Below are 20,630 nucleotides of genomic sequence, written 5' to 3'. Positions count from 1 at the left end.
ACCTGATCTCCTTCTCTGAGAAGATAACTGATTAGACAAAGGAAATGCAGTAGATCGAATCTACCTGGATCTCAGTAAGGCAACTGATGCAGTTCCACATGGGAAATTATTAGTTAAATTGAAAAAAATGGGGATTTATATGAAAACTGAGAGCTCGATAAGGAACTGGTTAAAGGGGAGACTACAATGCGTCATGCTGAAAGGTGAACTGTCAGGCTGGAGGGAAGTTCCTAGAGAATCATAGAATCATAGAATATCAGGGTTGGAAGGGACCTCAGGAGGTCATCTAGTCCAACCCCCTGCTCAAAGCAGGACCAATCCCCAATTAAATCATCCCAGCCAGGGCTTTGTCAAGCCTGACCTTAAAATCTTCTAAGGAAGGAGATTCTACCACCTCCCTAGGTAACACATTCCAGTGCTTCACCACCCTCTTCATGAAAAAGATTTTCTTAATATCCAACCTAAACCTCCCCCACTGCAACTTGAGACCATTACTCCTTGTCCTGTCCTCTTCTACCACTGAGAATAGTCTAGAACCATCCTCTCTGGAACCACCTCTCAGGTAGTTGAAAGCAGCTATCAAATCCCCCCTCATTCTTCTCTTCTGCAGGCTAAACAATCCCAGTTCCCTCAGCCTCTCCTCATAAGTCATGTGTTCCAGACCCCTAATTATTTTTGTTGCCCTTCGCTGGACTCTCTCCAATTTATCTACATCCTTCTTGTAGTGTGGGGCCCAAAACTGGACATAGTACTCCAGATGAGGCCTCACCAATGTCAAATAGAGGGGAACGATCATGTCCCTTGATCTGCTCGCTATGCCCCTACTTATACATCCCAAAATGCCATTGGCCTTCTTGGCAACAAGGGCACACTGCTGACTCATATCCAGCTTCTCGTCCACTGTCACCCCTAGGTCCTTTTCCGCAGAACTGCTGCCTAGCCATTCGGTCCCTAGTCTGTAGCTGTGCATTGGGTTCTTCCGTCCTAAGTGCAGGACCCTGCACTTATCCTTATTGAACCTCATCAGATTTCTTTTGGCCCAATCCTCCAATTTGTCTAGGTCCCTCTGTATCCTATCCCTGCCCTCCAGCATATCTACCACTCCTCCCAGTTTAGTATCATCCGCAAATTTGCTGAGAGTGCAATCCACACTCCTTAATGGTAAGTCTTGGGACCAATCTTATTTAATATGTTCAATAATGACCTTGGCACAAAAAGTGGGAGTGTACCAATGCAACTGCAGATGACACAAAGTTGGGAGGTATTGCCAATATTGAGGAGGACCGGAATATCATACAAGAACTCCTTGAAAACTGGAGTAATAGAAATAGGATGAAATGTAATAGCGCAAAGTCATTAGCACTTGGGATCTGCTACAGTCCCCCTGGATCTGGTTTGGATATGGAGAGACACCTCTTTAATATTTTTAATGAAATAAATATGACTGGGAGTTGTATGATTATGGGAGAATTTAATTTCCAAGGTATAGATTGGAGGACAAGTGCTACTAACAAGCCCCACAGCACCCCAGGGTAGCACTCCCATTTTACAGATGGGAAAATGAAGCACACAGTGTCAAAGTGACTTGCCTAATGCCTGTGGCAGAACCAGGAAGAGAAGTCAGGTCTGAAGAGCTCCAGTCCTCTGCCTTAACCACAAGACCATCCTCCTCCCCAGCAGTCAGCCTGCACCTTCGCAATGCTTAATAGGAGCTCCTGCTGCCATTTAAGTCAGGAGTGTGATGCTGGCAGCCCAGGTGCCAGCTTGTGCCAAGGCTTTAGGCCTCAGCTGAGCACTGACACATTCATTGCTGGAAACCAGTCCAGCTCACCTGCTCATTAAGAAGGCTTATCAGAACTAAATGGGGTCATTGTGGGACATCACAATTCAAAGACTTCATTAATTGCCCTTTCACACCCATGAAGAGGCTACATGCAAAATGGCTCATCCAATCAGCTTGAATTCTGGAAGAGGGAAATTAAGATAGTGAACAAGAACATTTTTCATCTCTTTTGCAGCTTAGACTCTCTCAGGGCTGGAGCTACGAAACAGAAGTAGAGATTCCCAGGGTCAACCTGGGTTAGTCTCCAAAGAGATTCAGTGCTGACAGATTGCTACAACTCTGTCACCTTTTGGAACCCTAGACTAACTCATTTGTGCATATAGCTTAGCTTGCTTTAAACTGCAAATAACTCTCTCGTTTCTTTCTCCTAGTTAATAAATCCTTACTTCGTTTACTGTAGGACCGGCTACACGCATGGTCTTTGGTGTGAGATCCAAGGTACAAACTGACCTAGGGTAAGTGACTGGTCTCTTGGGACTGGAAGCAACCTGAATCTTTTGTGACCTTTGGTGTATAGCAACCAACTATCACTAAGCCCAGCATGCCCGGGTGGCAAGAGAGACTGGCATGACCAAGGAGACTGTCTGTGACTCCATGGTAAGACAGTTATAGTGCTTCAAGAGTTCACATTTGTTCCTGGGTTGGTGAAATCTAATTATAGAACTTATCACCAGTTTGATATCACCAGGTCTCTGCCCTGCTTCATGACAGTCTGCCCTGAGGTTGGCACTCACGGCCGTGAACCACTCCAGACAGTGACAAGGAGCAAAACTGTCATACACTTCAACCAGAGCAGAAAAGCTTTATGATAAAAGTCCTGCTATCGCATCCGATTGGGTGGTTCAACAAAGAGCTCATTCTCGATTAAAGTCTATAGGTTTTGAGCGCAATTTCAACTGATCCCTTTTGTTTTGACCAGGTTAAGTTCTGTAGGACAGATCAATAAAGGGTAAGGCCCCAAGTTATTCATGATATTCTTTCCCCTAGAATTCTTGTGCGTGACAAATCCCCAAAAATGCTCAGCTGCCGTGCATATAAATGCTCACAAACCAGAAACAAACTTCCAGCAATTTTTTTGGAAACATTTTAATAGTTATCGAATGTTCTACATCTTACAGTAAATATCATACAGTTACAAACTCTTGGCTTAAATCTGTCAGGGAGATCACTAATTGATCTTCAGAACAAAACAAAACAAAACAAAATAACCCAAAACAGATTTACACTTCATATTCACAAGCTGCGGCTGTGGGCTTTCCAATTCTTAAACTCAAGGCCGTGTTTCTTACACACCATTGAGTCCTTTGATTTAAACTTGGAAGACTTGTTTACTTTTTTTTTCAACTTTTCTTTTTTTTTTCTTTTTTTCTTTTTTCATTTTTTGCTTAAGAGTTCCCAATAAAATTTAAAACTAGGTAATCCAAGCTGTACTGTTGTTCAAAATTAATTTAAAAAATTATAAAAAAATCCAGAAAAAAGCAAAAATAATACACACTCCGAGAGCAATATTTCTCTGTTATGTGCTGTGAAATCTAAACAATTCCTGGGTATTGGCATGGATTGTATTGGCAGTCATGTTTAGGACACAAATGTAAAATGGCAAAAAGGTGCAGAATTCTGTCCTGCTTGTAAGTGAACATGATATAAACGGGGGTAGGAGGAGGGGAGACAAAGTAAGTAATACTCAGAGACAACTTGAGCCATTCAAATTTAAGGCTGGCTGACATCAGTAATAGAAAATGCATGCACTTCTATTCCTCACCATAGCTGATGACAGCGGTTATCCTTGTGAATTGATCTATCAAAGATCCTGATTCTACCAAGCACTGAGCACCCTCAGCCCCCAGTTACCCAAGTTTGGCAAAACGCTTGAGTCAATCCCTAATTCAGCAAAGCACTTGAGCACATGCCTAAATCCAATTTAAAGTGAAAAAGATTTAAGCACGTGCTTAAAGTTTAGCACATGCTTAAGCACTTTGCCAAACCAGGATGGTTTGCTGCAGGTCATGGCATAGGAAGCACTCACCCATAGCACAGGCGTGGACCCAAGGGGACTAGTACACAAGCGTGGTTTAATAGTCATAGTAAAGGAAAAGTCAGGATCTGTGAGGGGAGTGGGTGGTCTGAGTGGGTGGGGGTGATGGAATTCTATAACCTCTTGAAATATAAAGAGGAAGAAATATTGTGGGTTGAAATGTTACATAATGATTTTTAAAAAAACTCGGCAATTTACCATTATCAACAGGGAAAAGCTGTAATTATACTGTATAGTTTGACGCTCCCACTTTTCACAGACGTAGAGATAATCCTCATAACAGATTATTACCTGATTACCAAAGAATCTAAGCGATCCCACATGAATGTCAATCAGGAGATGCCTCTTCAATTCCCCCCCCCCCCCCCGGCAAACAATCTCTGTTGAAGAAAAAGCCGTTTCTTTAAAAATCAGATTAAATCGCACATGGCACAGAAAACATCCAGCATGATCCCGCACACCCTCCAGCAGGCAAGTAACTTTACTTGGGGGTGAGCCCAAAGGAGTGAAATGGAACTGCTCACGCAAGCAAAATGGGTCCAAGTGTTTAAGAGTTTGCGGGATCAGAGCCCCAAGAAAACTAAGGGAGAACGGACACAATCCCAACTCATTTCAGGAATGTTAATGTGGCCCTTAGACGTTAAATCAAAATGGTCCCATCTAATGGTTTCTCTCCAAATGAAGTGCAATTATCTTATGGAGAAATAAACAGTCAGGAAACACAAATTGCATGAATTTAAAAGACTGCTCCCTAAGGCAAGGTAGGGTCTAAACATTTCTTACCACTCTGTGACTGAGCATGTGAACTTAAATGAAGAGCTCACTTGGATTGAAAATATTTTAAATAAAAGAAAATTGGAATTACAGATTGCCTGATGGTTCTTATTGCTATTTTAAGCTGGTTGATTTCTTCAAAAAACAAAAATAAAATGTGTTTTCAGCTTGGTTTTCCTTTCTAAAACAGCAAGGCCAGATTTCATCTTCTCGTCGGCTTCTCTGACTAACAATGTCCACATAGCACTAAAACACTGGAATATGTAATCCGAAGTCCCTAGAAGATTTTTCTTAAATTAGTACTAGGGAATTGAAGAAGTCAAGACGACAGTTGACTGTAGGGAAATGTTTAACATGTTGTCTGGACTCTAGATCAATGTTAACCTTACAACATAAAACAGATCTGACACCGTTTCTGTCTTGGGCCCTCATCTTGCAAGCACCTGTGCAGGTGCAGACCCATGCGCTTGCATGGAGCCCCTGTGAAGACTAAGGGGCTTGTTGTGTGGAGCTGTTGGCAGGATTGGGGCCCTGTTTTATGTGTTTCTGGGGAATTTCTCCTTCAGTGCAAGAGGGTATGTGAGATACGTGCTATACACATCATACATACTCTGACACCTGGCTGCTCTCGCCACTGAAATCAACCAACACCTTTATCAGACGCAGTCTGGCTTACTGTACAGCTGGGATAGCTACACGGGAAGGAAGGGGTGAGGAAAATATAAACCTTAGGAATGGACATTTTAATTGGGATGATTGTGTCCTGGTCGCTTAGTTTTTGCCTCGCGCTCTAGGAAATGTTGCATACTCCCGTTTGAAATGAAAGCCCACAGACTTGTGTTCTGAAATGCTCCCTGTAGCTCAAAGAAGCATCCAACTTCAGTTCAACCATAAAGTTCCTCTAGTTAAGAATAATAAACATCAATCATTAAAACAAAAACTTAAATAACACGTATGGTAAAAAGCGCTTAAATTACATATCAGAACTGCCAAAAGATTTACTAGGTTATTATTGTTCATAAAATACAGGAGCAAATACTCGTACACACAGCTGAGTCTCTTGGAATCACATTCTGTATGTGCTCCAAGGTTCTTTGACATTGATTTGGGCCAGCACAACTATTAATATGCATTTTTTCAAGTCTTGCATTACAGTACATGTCTTAAAGCAAAGGTATATAAGGGACTGGTTAATGGACATAACTGGAACTTTGATCGTTATTTTCATTACAATGCTTTCATCTCTCCACCGTTTCCGTGGGATTTTAATCACCATATAATTTATACGGTATCCTTTAAAGTTGAGAAAAACAGTCACAACAGAGGTAACGCATCACCACAAAATGTGAATGCATTTTAACCCCTTCTGCACTGGTCCAACAATAACCCTCTTCCCAGTTAATCAGAGATGCAATTCCATAGCCCTTTGGCCCCCTTCTCCCTCCACTCAACTGCTTTCAATCAAAATGAAATCTATATAAGCAGTGCTCCAGCAAAGAGTCCGTGTGTTAAATATTGGATCCCAATTACTGCAGTTAACTCACACGTGGGCCAGATTTTCAGATCCTAGCGCCTTTCTTATCAATTAGTCCCACTGATTTCAGTGGAACTATTCAAGGAATAAGGCAATTTTCATTGTGAGTAAAAGTGTCTGAGCCTCTATGTTAAAATTCTGTCCCATACCAGAATCCCACCCACAGAGCCTACCCTGCAGTCCCTCATCAGGCACTGACTTCAGTGAGAGCTTCACCTAAGTTAAGACTCGATAAAGACCGAGACTCAGTGGCCCATGATGCCTACTTTCCCCCTGCAAGGTGGACATATAATGACTGTATTTGAAACTCTAAATCAGCATATTAAGCAGGATCTTTCGGGCCAACTGAAAGTGTAATTCACAAACACAGGGAATCAGCAGCCAGACTCCATATCACTGCCACAGCCGTGACAGATCAAATGTGCTGGAAGGGAACCCCTAAGCATTAGACCACCAGACCACTCTATAGCAGGCAAGGACTTGCTTCTCTGCCACCACTATTTCAGGCAATCCTCTCATTAAACCACTGCCAAAGTCCTAATCTCTGCATTTGTTACAGGATTATACCACGTGAAAACACATTTCAATCAGTCCACCTGCACAGCCATTAGCTCTGGCTCCCTTCTCTTTCCACTAAAAATATATCTTCATTGTTGTGTGTTACTGGATGGTCTCCTGCTTTTCTATCCTTAATTGATTTAAACTAGGTCCCTCTTTCCAGCAATCAAACACAAGTACAAAAGGAACAGAACCACTACAGAAGACTTGACTGCTTGCAGGAAGGAGGCCCCCTGCCTTCTGCTTTTACTAGCTTTGGAATGTTTCTTGGCCTTGTTATTTCCCAGACACTTCTATTTAAAAAATGACAATGGAATATTTCTAGGATAACAGTTTACAGATGGGATCCGATACTGCAACAACCAGAAGTGTTGTCATCCAAGCAGAGACCAGGCAAATGCAAATTAATCATCAGCCTACTGTAATTTCACTCCACAGCTAAGCTCCTTTGATTTACTTCCAGGCATGGACAGCAAAATCCCATGGGCACTATTCGGTTTGGTACACCCGGACTGGAGTCAGTACTGGCATTCACCGCAGTTACTAGACTTAATCTTGCTCTGCGATTGAGCTAAAATGTCTTGATCTCCAATAGAATTTAGGGTTGCCACCTCAATCCATCTAGCTGCTATGTCTAAAATGCAGTATGGGTCTATGTCCTCTGGGGTTTTTTGGCCTCCTGCAAATGGTTTACTACTTAGGAGGGGGGTCCTTTCAACCCTGCTATGGGAGGCCCTCATTTCAGCATCAAATGGGAACGCACCAGGTCAGTTTCTGATCTCAGCATTGCGGGTATAGATCCAGGGTAATCTCACTTCAGCTAATAGCGTAACTGAATTTACACCACTGTATGTGATGTGGGAATCAGGCCCGCTGGGTTTAGTGTTGCGACTGACCATAACATTATTGAAACTAAAATAGGGGTCAGAGGGTTTTTTGTTGGTTGGAATTTAGCCCCTCTCTCTTGTTTGAAAGTGAACTCGAATGAGGCTGGACGGTGCCAGGCAGCGCAGGCTTCCCCCAGTCTACTCCCCACCAGTGTGCCTGAGTCTTCTTCTGGAGCCCCTCTCTAAGGATGAACAGACAGCTCAGCCTCTCTCAGCCCTTCCAAAGCAGATGGCCAACAAAGGTATTCGTTGGTACTCCGCAGGCTAGTGGCTTTGTCACGGGGATCTCTCTCTGCTAGGGAACTGAACTAAGAGCACATCCATAGTATTTAAAAAACAGCAAGGTGGGGATGGGAGGGTGGGGGCACACCGTGGCAGAATCTATTGTCCTGGGAGCTAGAACAAAGCAACTTTGGAATTTGGTCTCTTGTTCATGATCTGAAATACCCCAGCACTCTTCTGCAGAGTCAGCTTTTCCTGGCACTCTCCTAACCTTGGATGTCAGACACCAGGAAAATCAATCATGTGATAGGTCTGTTTTGCAATTTCCTTATTATACTGGACCAATACGCTCCTAGCTCTTCTCTATAATGACGCCTGGAACAACTGCTCTGTGTTTGTCCTGCATGTTATGAAATAACTAAACTGGACTTAGCCACTTGCAGATGTTTTCAGTTATTCACTGTAAGGCCACTTCCATGATACACTGTAACTTTCTAGTGCACCCACAATCATTGCTTATAAAGCTGGTGACAAATTAACAGCCGTATTTCTGCAAATAATCTTGCCTCCATTTTCCAATGTGTGTCAATCAAAGGCAGTGACTGTGGTCAATGAGCAGCTAAGTCAAGTTTGCACTAAAAACTCTGGTGCCCAGAAGCTTCTTCTGGGCCTGCAGCTGCAGTGATCTATTTCGCAGCCCCTGCCTATCTGAGGGGACATGAGCTCTCTTGTCCTTTGCTCAGACGAGGGCAAGGTATTAAAGAACTGCGTGGTAGCAGGGCTTCACTGGAGAAGCCAGTCAATTTGGGAACTGGAAATGGGCACAAGCCACAACATTTAGATCCAGATTTTGAACACACTCATGGGGTGAGTGGATCCAGAGTTTTAGCTGGGAACCATCGTTAGGGACAGAGGCCCTTTGCAAAATTTGGTCCTGGGTTTGGATTCTGAACCTTCTTAAACGTCAGGAGTGTTTACATTTGGGTCCCTCCTTATAAGCAATTACTGTTTCAGAGGTAAAATGGTCGTTATGAACTACTGCATACTTTAGCAGGCACTGCAATCCAACATCCTGCAATGTACTAGTCAGAATATAGCAATAAAACTCAAACTCTATAATGTGTACCTGTGTGTGACTGTTTAGGTTTGAGGTTCTTCTCTATGGGAAAACCCTAAATAAAACCCTGGCAGCATCTATACAATGTGGTGGCTAATCAAAGGTATTCCCTACCTGTATAGATAGGCTATATAGATTCTACATCCTTGCACTCCAATTGTGCTAACGGACGTTTCTGCCCATGCATAACATGGTCAGATGGAATAGACCTGCTATTAATCCAAGTGACGAAAAAACACTCAGCCGATCTCATTAATGGCAACACATATCAGTATCTCTCTCCCCTTAACAAAGGGATTTCCTCTTTATCTTTAGAACCTTAGTCAGTAGTAATGGAAAATAGGTCAGTTTTAGGCCTAAATTGCTTTCCAAACTTCAACACTGCAATGCAGAGCTTTGCTTTGGGGAAGTTAAATGTCCTTTGAACAAACAGCTAACGTGGAGTTCTTTGTCAATCTAGAATGATTTCTCTGTGCTCTATTAGGCACACTGAAGCTTTCAAACCCAAATTGAGTGTTTTCTCTCTTTTTAATAAAAAGCTTAGTATTTTCTTTTTAGACATGAAAAAGGGGATTGTGACATTTTAGGGATCCTATCTTAACTGCTTCCTGAATTAACAGCGTATATTACATACAAATAGAACAATAGCTACTTGAGGATGTTTGTTTTGAAACATACTAGTTTACATAGCCCAAAGTGTGCTAACACAGCTCTTGAGACTGTAAATTCTAGTACCATCATGTTTACTAGCATAGTTTATTGTATGGTACCTGTTCAGTACAGCATGTTTAAACACGACTGACAGATGAACCTCGATATGTAGTCACTTTAATAGGAAACCTACAATATAGTGAGGGCAAAAGGGTATTTGAGTGCTCTTAAATCCCCCTGATATTTGCCTGGATTTAATTTCAGTGAGTTACAAACAGCGAAAGAATTAAGTACAGTAATTACGTCAGTTAAAACACACATTCCCCTTTAAGTACTAACCCTAAGACCGGACTTTGCAAAGCTACATAGGTTAACACTGAATATTTTCTTTTAATTTTTTTATTTTTCCTTTTTCTTTTTTACAAAATCAAAGTGCAACACAAAGTACCACACGGTATAAATTCTTATGAAATTTTGCTTCCCCCTCCCCCATGATTGGTTTAAAAATAAAAAATACAAGTGATTAAAATGACGGCGTTCCGGCTTTGCCAGTTTGCTTGCTTTGGGGGCAGGGAAGGAGAATCGGAGCTTGACTCCTTTAAAAAGAGTTCCTTCAAAAAAATAAACTCCCGGTTCAGAGTTGCTGACACACCATCTGATCTGGTAAAAGACCAGGATAAACACCAACAACAAAACCAGCAGCAGAGAAAGCAGCCCCGACATGCCCCAGTTAAAACCAGGCTCCTGCAAGGTGCTGACGCCCAGCAGCTCCCACTGACTTCAGTGAGAGCTGCAGATGCTCAGCTGGCAAGTACTTAAGCACGGGCTTGACTTTAAACTTCAATGGGATGACTCCTGTACTGAAGCGCTGTACTGGACTGGAGCCTTAACCTGCTGCTGAAAGCCTTGATAATTAATTTTTTAAAAAAAGATTCTACGATCTGACATCTAGAAGAACAGAATCATTAGCTGGGGGAAAAACCCCAAACAGGTTCCCCCTTGCAAATTACTCTTTTGTCATCCCTGGTAAAGGTCCAGTGTATGCATGATCCAAGTCCAGCGGTTAGCACAGACATTTAACTATGATTGGCCAACACCATTAATTTGGGCTGGGGACCGAGTCCAGGCCTGCTGGCTGCACAAGAAATTATTCCCCATCAATACTTCTGTTAATTCGATTCTTTTTAAAAAAATGACTCTAGATTGGCCCACTACCATTGTACTGGAGGCCCAGAGAAATCAGAGCTGCAGACACACATGCCTTTGGGTGAATGGAACTCTTTTGGCACAGCTTGAGAAAAATAACAACATTTTTCTCTACCAAAACAAAACACAAAACAACGCCTCCTCTGTCTTGTGTGCTGTGTTTTGGGATAATAACTGAAAAATAAATCATAGGTACCTTCACCATCATTTCTAAATACTTGTATTCTTGCCTCCTTCCCTCCGCAAAACCTTATTGCTCTACTCAGACACCTCACAAAAAGCCAACAAAATGGAAATGACACATGGCTGACGACACCAGCTCTCCCTTTTGGGAATTCCAGGGTTAAAAAAATCAGTGACTTGCTCAAGTCCCATTGGCTGTGCAAGCCTGTTGCCTTTAGTTTCTAATTAAACTAAATGACTGAGTGCCCTCATTTTTCCATCTCCTCCAGGTAAGTGCCTTTTAGCTAGGAAGGCAACAAATTTATTGCTATTGCTTCATGTTAGTCACCATATTTCCTATTCTTTTCTGTTCAAAGCAGCGTGACCTCTAGCACCCTGTATCATCCCATCCACTGGCGAATGCCTTGTAACACTATTGTTCTCTACAATGTAAGAAACTGTGTTCAGATAAAGCTCTCCCTGTGACTACTATGGAGTTAAACTGTATTCAAAGAAACAAGACTGGCACCCCAATTTACTGTTCTGATCTGCCCAGTAGTACAGTAATTGCGCTCAATTAGCAATCAAAGTGACTGGAGACACTTTCACCTGCTTCGGAACCCAAGTTACATCATGATACAAATTGCACCCAAGTGAGTTTGAACTAAAAAGAGGTCTTGATATAGCCACAAACCTCACACTGGTGTGACTGAGCCTGGAGTGGATGCAGGGCAAAGCAGACCTATATTCTCCCTAGCTCGACCTTAAACACTCTTCTCCACCAGCTTCTCCACTTCTCTTCCCAAATTGCTGGCCCCTGTGGAGGCTATTACAACTAACAACTGGAAATCCCTTTGTTTCCTTTTACAACTGCCTAGCATACATCTGTGTTAGCAAGTGAAAGGAACCGTCCTGTCTGTTACACAGTGAAATTAATACGGACCGGCACAGGGGGTTTCTTGTTTCCCCAATAAGATCCAATTCCTATGGCAGTGTGTATCTCCCCTCCATCTCTATTCTCATTGTATGGAGTATATTCCCCCAATTTTAAAAAGCAGACAAACCCCTGGTGGTGAACAGTCTTTCTGTTTCCGAAGACAAGTGTGTGATGCCGCTAATAAGGTTTATATTCCCTTAATCCTACAGAAGAAGGAATGAGCTCAGTATTTATATGCGGAGAATGAATTATAGCCTACCACAACACCTATCTGGAAGACACCAATTTTCTTGTAATGTGTTATGGAAAATTGAATAATTTATATTAATAAGCAAACAAACAAAAAAAGAAACCAAACTGGAAGAAACTTGCCTACCAATGATGTGCTTTTCACATAGTACCCTGAACATCAATTGCTCTTACTAGTCAAATAAAACAGACTCTCGGCAACAACAAAAAGTAACCAACCAACCAACAGGGATCTTTGCACCACTGAATGGGGCACCATAGAAAAGTGAATATTCTGAACTTTAAAATGAGAGGATCAAAGAGAGACCTTGGCTACTGCTCAGTGTCAGTATGTGGTGTTTCACAATTTGGGTGGGACTGGGGGGAGAAGAGGAAAAAATAGAGACAGAAGATTAGAAAAAGCAGCTTTTACAAAAAACACTAAAGAATGCATAAAGTGACCCTTGCACTTTTTGTTTTGTTCTTGCAAACAGACTTGGTGCTGTGGAACAGTTGCTCCAGCACCGATGTAAGACTTGAGTAGTTGCATACAATGTTTGACTCCAGATCTGTAAAAGAACAAACAAATTAAAGGAAAAAGTTAGAAGCACAGATGCAGAAGCAGACAGGTTTCCTCTGAATGGATTTTCTATCGGATATAACGAGAGAGGGCTTTGGCCCTCGAGCAATGTCAGTGCATCTCACAATCCATTTTAAACACACACACAGAATTAGAAATACTCAGCTGAGATGTTCTCAGCTAACAATTATTCACAGAAAAGATTAGTCAGACATAATGTGTTCTGTGAGGAGAGATTTGTTTACGATAACTGCCCTCAGGATGAATTTGAGACGCAAATGCCACCTGTGTGGCATGCAGGGAAATCTCAGAGCTTTGTCTGCTGCTGTGAGAGGCGCTGCATGGCAATTGAGCAGGCTGGGCCAGGTATTCTCCCCACTCCCCCATGGCTATCTGGCAGCGCAAAGGGGATGGCTTAAATAGCCAGCTGGGTTTCCCAGGACCTGAAGAGTAATAGGAATCCAGTCCTGATGGGGGCCCTGTGAGGGCCACCACGATATATAAATGAACAACAGCAGATAGCAAGAGACGCTGTCCCAATAAATAGCAGCAAACCAAAATGACATTTAGTGGCAGCGAAGCCTGTGGCAGGACATAGCCATCCACCCAAAACCTTCAAAGCATGGAGGCCAGAAGTGAAAGGGAAAGACTCGTACATTCCTTTCCACCTTCATATTGCCAACAACACTCTCGCTAACACACCCCAGGGCTCCGTAAGCTTTTTGCTGCCATCTCCAACAGCCATCCGAAAGGAAGACGTGCCCGGAGTTCCTCGAACTTGCACTCTAAAGCAAAACCTTACCAGGGACCTGACATGCTTTTGTATCAGTTCTATCAAGAGATCAGCACATCTGACTGCAGCATGTTGCACGCGTTTGGGAAGTCGTTGTGTCTTAACGTTGCTGAGGTCACCGGTAAAGCTTTACATTAGAGTGCAGGCCTGACAAAGGTGGGTTTGGCATTGCATGAACACCAGCTGGAGCACCTCCATTTTCATTACTCTGTGCTATTCGGCTTTTTGGAGGCTACTGTTAGTAGGTTTTTCTGTATTTACAAAGGCATAAAGAAAGGAGAAAATCTGCAGTTCTGCAGAAAGGGGAAAGTAAATGCTATGCTGACTGCTACTATTGGGACATGCAGCGTGTTCTGCTACAGTGGCTTGATATTTGCAGCTCACCTTTAAGGCCTACAATGAAGATTTTAAAAACCTCATGCACATTAGACATGTGTCAGCACTTACATGGATTGGCCATCACGTTTACCAATGTGGAGGTACATAGCTGTAGGTAGGGGCTCCTTGAGCCCTGTACGTTGGCACAGAAACTGGATGTGCTCCAATTGCAGTGTGTTGTGGAGTGGTCAACAGGGTTCCTGAAACAGGGAGGAGAGAGAGAGGGCAGACAGCATTTAGAGTAAGGGTGGCTCTGCTGACTGGGGCCAGCCTCCCTGCTCTGACTGAGGCAGGCTGCAGAGGCTCAGTGCGGCTGTAGCTGAGCACAGAATGGCTCCTTGTTTGCCGACACACAGGGTATGTTTACACGGGAGCTGGAGGTGTAATTTCCAGCTCCAGCAGACATATGTGCTAGCTTTGCTCGTGCACTAAAAATAGAGGTGTAACCGTAGCAGCAAAGGCAGCAGCACGGTGAGCTGTGTGAGGACTTATCTGTGGGCTTGGAAAGCTTGTACCTGGGCAGCTAGCCCAAGTCACCACCCAGGCTCCTGGGGCTACCCTGCTATTTTCAGCACTCTAGGTCAGTCAAAGCCAGTGCACGTACATTGATCCAAGATGGAATTACACCTCCAGTTCACACTTGCCCACAATCTCTGCTACCATTACGGAAGCTGTGTGGCTGGGCCAACACTTCGAGACGCTTTCTTGTTAACATAGCGTCTTTTATGTGCAAACCGCCAGCATTGAATAGAGGTGTCTTCTGCTCAGTGATGGAGGATTTCATTTATCAGTTCTGTGACCACCACCTAACTTGGGAGCAAAAGCATAGCTTCCAACTGGCCTGTTCCTAGATCTTGATCCAACTGACAGCTGACACAGCTGCCAAGGAGAGGAAATGAAGGGAGGGAAATGAGGGAGTGCTGAGAACCCTCATTTCTGAGCATCAGGCCCCATGAGAGGGAGGGAGAGTTGCCACTGGCCTTGTATTACAGATGAACACCCTCAAGACTTTACAGCATTCTGCTGGATGAGTTTTGTGATCAGGATGCCTGAAACTGAACAGATATGCACCTTCAGCTCACATATCACACTGTCCACAGAGCACTGTGCCACAAATACTATATCTGAGGGGAAAACATACTGCATGCTGCCTTTATTCTTCTTTAACTCTTCCAGACATTACTGGGCTAGTGAGGACTCAATCCCAGGCATTTTGCTCAAGTAGGCAACGTTAGATAAAACAGTGAACAGAATAAAGTTTTTTAATGAACCTCTTCAAAACTCTGAATTAATTTAGGCTTAACATATCTGCATACACTCAATTCTTCTACTAGCTTCCTTTCTCCAGGTTTTCCAGAGGCATATAAAAAGTGGCCCATTGAAAACTTTTGCAGCCTGGCAAAGATGATGGAAGAAGTTACAGCAGCAGACACAACAAAAATGTGAAGTACATAAACACCAAGGAGGGTAAATTACAAGGGACGTTTTAACTGAAAGTGATGGGATAAAGTTTAGTCTATCAGGGCAAATTAACTCATGATCAGGTTTATGAGACTGGGCATTACCTCCCACAGAAAGGGAGGAATGTCAATTGTTTGAGTTACTTAGAGCATTGGCGAATATTGTGCAGGGAACCAAGCTATGTCAGCAGGCGACAAGGATGGACTGGATGTCCTATTAGGTCTCTTCCACCTATAATTTCTATGAAGTCCACTAGTCCATTGTTGCTAACACATCAATAGTTCTGAAGGCTTTCAAAATAGCACTTTCACACAGCCTTTGGAATATGTGTGATGTGAGAATATAATTCAAGACTGTTTTATTCTAAGTGTCATCTTGATATTCAGAATGACTATTTAAAACAATTATACCCATAGAACTTTTTAATTGTACAATCATTAAAAACTGGCCACTGGCCACATGGAGCAATTGCATTTCCTTCCTAATGTAAATTTAGGGAATACTACACGTACCACAGGAAAGAGAACTGTCCATTTGAATGGTACCTGCTGTACACAGACTGTGGCATTGCCATTCATGATAGAGATTCCCATAACAAACAACTATTTTTGATTCGCAGATTACTGGACCAAGCAAAGAAGATGTGCAGTATATTACTGTGAATTTATAGCTGTGACAGTCTTTAAAAACCTTGCTGCACAATTCAAGGAGCAATACTGACAATTTTTTTTTGAATATCAGCAAAGGACAGAAATATAAACTGTAGTGCGAATATAAAGATTCTTTGTCCTTTGTTTTAGGTGATATCAATTAATCTGCTTTTATCAGGATTTAAATATCGAGCAAAAATTACATATAATTTGGGAATTATACATATGCCAACATTAATGTTTCTGTTGTCAAAATATTTAATACTAACATCTTCAACAACATTATAAGTACCTTATAAAAGGAACTTGAGAGTATGATCACAGTGTTGTGAATAAGGAATGAAGCTGCTTATTACATTGCTCCTGGAACAGATGGAACAGCATATGAATAATACACCTAAATTCTTAAGAATGTGTCCCTATAGGGTGAGCCAACTGGAGGGTCTACTTTGTTATCTTTGAAAATGTGAATGTTAAACCACTACTGGGAGCAAATGGATTGAACCTTTGTTTAAAAAGGAATTGACGTTGGCAAATAAAGCTACATTTAGCTTCCCTTTTAGTGCAGGAAAAAACTCATTATGTCTGTGGCAAGCACTTTTGCACAATTAGCTATGGAAATCAGGGACAACAAAACGTAGTTTGCACTGGGTGCTTCCTTAATTTAATCCCTGAAATAACTTTGAGGGTTGTTGGCCACATTTCAGAAGCAATCATGTATAAACTGGTTTTGAAATTACTTTGTTGCAATGTGCTATATTACATCAACATTTAAAGACTGATTCTGCAGAGTTTATTCTGGCAAATTCTTATTGTGCACCGTAGGAGGAAAGACCGCCGAGACAGGCACTGAATTTAAAATGGACACATATGTGTGCGCTGGCATCTTTTTTATTTCTCATGGCACAATCAGCTACAACCCCCCCCCCCCCATCACACAGCAACAGAGCTGCATTACTTGTGCAGATATTCTGAGGGATCCCCTTACTGGCCATATTCAAGAGTTAATTCTCACCTGCTGACATTGCCATGGTGGTCCCAGCAACCATTCCCATGGCCACACCATTAGTCCTAGGTGCAGCAACAGGGGCTGGATAGATAGCTGATGGAATGCTGTTTGGCTGAACCACGGTGGTGTGATGAATGACGTGAGGCTGTGCCGCATACACAGGCTGTGTATAATAAGCTCCCTGTTGAAAAGAATAAACAGGAAAATGTTTTCCGTTTGACTGAAAGCACACGTCCGGATAGACAGACAATCTCTGAATTCGTTACTTTATTTCAAGATGATCGCAGACTCTGCATGCCCTAGATATCAGGCTGATAACACACGCTGTATTGTCAGCACTGAATTACACCAGTACAACCATTTAGGCTTAAATCATGATGATTTATTGTGACCTGTGATGCTGGCAGACCAGGTGACAGCTCATACTAAGGTCTCCATGTCTCAACTGAAGACTGACAAATACATAGCTGGAATCAGCTTGGCTCCTCCATGCGCTAGTACTGTTAAAATGCGGATTAAGATGATAAGAATGTGTTTACTGTTTCGACTTTATTGGATTGCTGCATACATTAATCTCACTTGTAACATCTCTATCCCCTATGGTAAGGTAATATTTGACCGTTTGTATTGCAAGCCCCTGTGACTGTGTAAATCACCAGACAGGAAAGAGACATTAATTTGTGCTGGTCTCCAACAGATGGTGTTATGCTCTGCCCAACAGGGAAGGTCCATAGACACCAGATGCACTATTGTGGAACAGTAAAAAGGACAAAAGACATTTTTTGTTTTGCCCCCTCCTTGTGAAGATGAGTCATGCAAGTGGATTCCTTCCGTCAGCTGAGTTTGCAGCAGTGGCGTAGCTAGGAGTGGAAATTTGGGTGGGGTCTGACTTTCGGGTGGACGGGCAATGAAAGACTGTGCTGGCCTAGCTTCTGCCCTGATGCCATGCCCTCTTCCTAGCCCCAGTGCCCCCACACGCAGGGCTTCACCTGCCGAGTTGGGCACGTGCATGGGGCAGCTCTGAAAATGGCAGGGCAGAACTGCCAGAGTGTAGCTTTCTGAAGGGTGAGTGCATAGCTCCGTCACAGATTGCAGGTGCTCAAGTGATGCTCCGGGTCACTTTGGCAGCACTGCACCCTTGTTTAGATTTGGGTGGGCCTGGATGCTGAGTGGCCCACCCATGGCTATGCCCCTGGTTTGCAGCTAAGAGCGTAAGTGAGGAAGGGGATAAAAATCTCTAAAGAGAAGGAACTGGATTTCTATGCTGCTTGGACTCCGCAGGACAAGGTATCTAGGCATAAGCAAGAGATCCCCAACTGCGTAGTCTGGAATCATCCATTACTTTTTGAAATTTAAGGTTGTAACTAAATTGTGTATATATGTTTACCTGCTTTAACCCTGTAAATAACTCTTGTTTCCTTTTCCTATTTATTAAATCTTTATATAGTTTATTATAGATTGGCTACAAGGATTGTCTTTGGTGTGAGATCTAAGGTGCACTTGACCTGGAGTAAGTGACTGGTCCTTTGGGACTGGGAATAAGCTGAATATTCCTGTGATTCTTGGTGTAAGGGCCATCTACCACAAAGACAAACTTATCTGGGTGGTGAGACAGATGGGAGTATCCAACTGGACCATCTGTGACCCACATTAAGGCTGCTATAGTGCCTGAAGAGTTTACACTTGGTAATTGGTTGGTGAAATCTAAGTAGAGAACTCACCACCAATTTGGGGTTTGTGCCCTGGTTTTTAACCATCTGCCCTGAGGTTGGTACTCATGCTTTTGAGTCACAGAAGAGAGCATATCATCATCATCAACATGCTTGATGCTGCAGCTAGGAGAAGATACGTAACCCACCCAGTGGGGTCATAATCTAATGCACAGTACAACACAATATCGAATACACTGAATATAATGAAGCAGTTCTGTTATTGTGAAATTAACTTTTTGGCAAATTCTCACTGAAACACTTTTGTGCATGAAGCACTGGCAACAGCTCCCATTTCATCCATGTACAACTTCTTAGTTTTAGGCCTCCAGTCTTTTAAAAATTTTCCCCAGACCACTTTTGACCAGCAAGTTGTTTTCCTATGACTTTAGCCCTTCTAATCCCCAAACAACATCTGCACTGAGCAGAGGTTTTCAGTTTACACACTGATATAGTACCCTTAAACCTGAAGGCTCTCAAGGTACTTTACAGGGTGTCTGATCCTACAAGCCCCTCACACCCAGCACTCTCAGCGGCTTCCCTGTAAGTTTCACTTGCCATAGGTGTGAATCTGGGCCCCGGGATTACTTCAGCCCAACTGCAGTGCAGCTACCTCTGGGGCAGAATATGGCAGCTCTTTAACTCAGAACAGCGAGACATTACAGCAGTACACAATAAAATGGGACAGGAAGCAAAGACGAATGCCATCTCCCACACGTTATCAAATTGTGGCCCATACTGAGCCCTTGCCATTGGTCCATGTAGTGCTGGCTGTTATAAAGGTTTTGTCTGCATTAACACTTTCCCCACTGTTGGTCTAGCTCTACCAGTGGCCACAATGGTGAAAGTATTAGACAGGGAACAGTTGTTTTTACCAGCATGTCATCTGTGGAGGGCTATAAAGCAGCTTCAAAACAACGAGTAGGAGCCAGCTTAACTGTCTCTATTTAGGGAGGCTGCTGTGAAACTATTCAAGTCCTGCAAGAGCCAAAAGATGAAATGTTAAGAGTTGCCCATGCATATTGCTGAGAAGAACATACTGCTTATGTACACATACGTTGAGCAGTAAGTGTGGTCAGTAGATATTTTGTGCAGCTGCTACCTTACAAGATGAGTGACAAGTAAAAGAAAAGGAGGAACGCTTGACTTAGTTTTGAGGAACGTTAAGGACATAACTAGATGCAAAGAGAGATGAGTTAGCAGCTACACAAAAGGGAACATAATCTAGTCAGGGTTGTGAGCAGGCCTAAAGCGAGACTGAAAAAGGGGAAATAAAGGCTGCTGAAATTCAACAGAGCAGATTCTGGACCAAAGCAGTAGTGCTGGATGGAATAACACAAAGGATGGAAAAAGAAACGGATGGAAAATGGTATGTGTCCAGAAAATAAACTGCATTAAATGTAAGTGGTTTAAAGAAGAGAAACTGTAGATGGAGACATGTAAGGACAGTGCTATTAAAAATGTAAAACAAAGAGGGTTGGGAAGATTAGGGTGTGTAAATAATGAAGAGAGATTTCATGAGAAGTCAGTGATAGCCGTTGGAGAACCTCTAACAAGGTATGGTGTTGACAGAAAAAGGGGATAAACCTGGGCTATTGAATTAGCTCTTTCCTTCAGTATTCACAAAGGCTGATTGGACAAATCCCAGAAGCAGAAATATATTTCTCAAGGGAAGAAGAAGTGCTAAGATAAATCAGGATCACACCAAAGCAGGCGACTGAGAAATCAGCCTTTGAAGACAGAGAGAATGTCAAGGATCAAGTAGAATTCTACCCCCAATTCTGAAGGGGCTGGCACAACAGACATACAGGGAAACCACTGCACACTGACAACCATTCAGACATCACACCGGATTTATGTAACACGCATATGAGAACATAATCACATGTATCGCAA

At 42.7% G+C, this 20,630-nt stretch overlaps 1 protein-coding gene across 4 annotated transcripts in view; it reads right to left on the bottom strand.

The window, feature by feature from the left end:
• Positions 1-6,883: 6,883 nt before the first annotated feature.
• Positions 6,884-20,630, bottom strand: part of FAM168A (family with sequence similarity 168 member A) — a 359,670-nt gene continuing 345,923 nt past the window's right edge. For all 4 annotated transcript variants that reach the window (XM_073334685.1, XM_073334676.1, XM_073334694.1 and 1 more), the window contains 3 exons: positions 17,032-17,206; positions 13,975-14,105; positions 6,884-12,723 (listed from right to left, as the gene is read on the bottom strand). In XM_073334685.1, the coding sequence (XP_073190786.1) occupies positions 13,993-14,105; positions 17,032-17,206 (288 nt within the window). In that variant the 3' untranslated portion in view covers positions 6,884-12,723; positions 13,975-13,992. The remainder of the gene's footprint in view (positions 12,724-13,974; positions 14,106-17,031; positions 17,207-20,630) is intronic.

The sequence above is a fragment of the Lepidochelys kempii genome, chromosome 1 (assembly GCF_965140285.1).
Source record: "Lepidochelys kempii isolate rLepKem1 chromosome 1, rLepKem1.hap1, whole genome shotgun sequence".
NCBI classification, from domain to species: Eukaryota; Metazoa; Chordata; order Testudines; family Cheloniidae; genus Lepidochelys; species Lepidochelys kempii.
The sequence above is the reverse complement of the archived record's forward strand: the minus strand, read 5'-3'. Positions and strand labels throughout refer to the sequence as shown.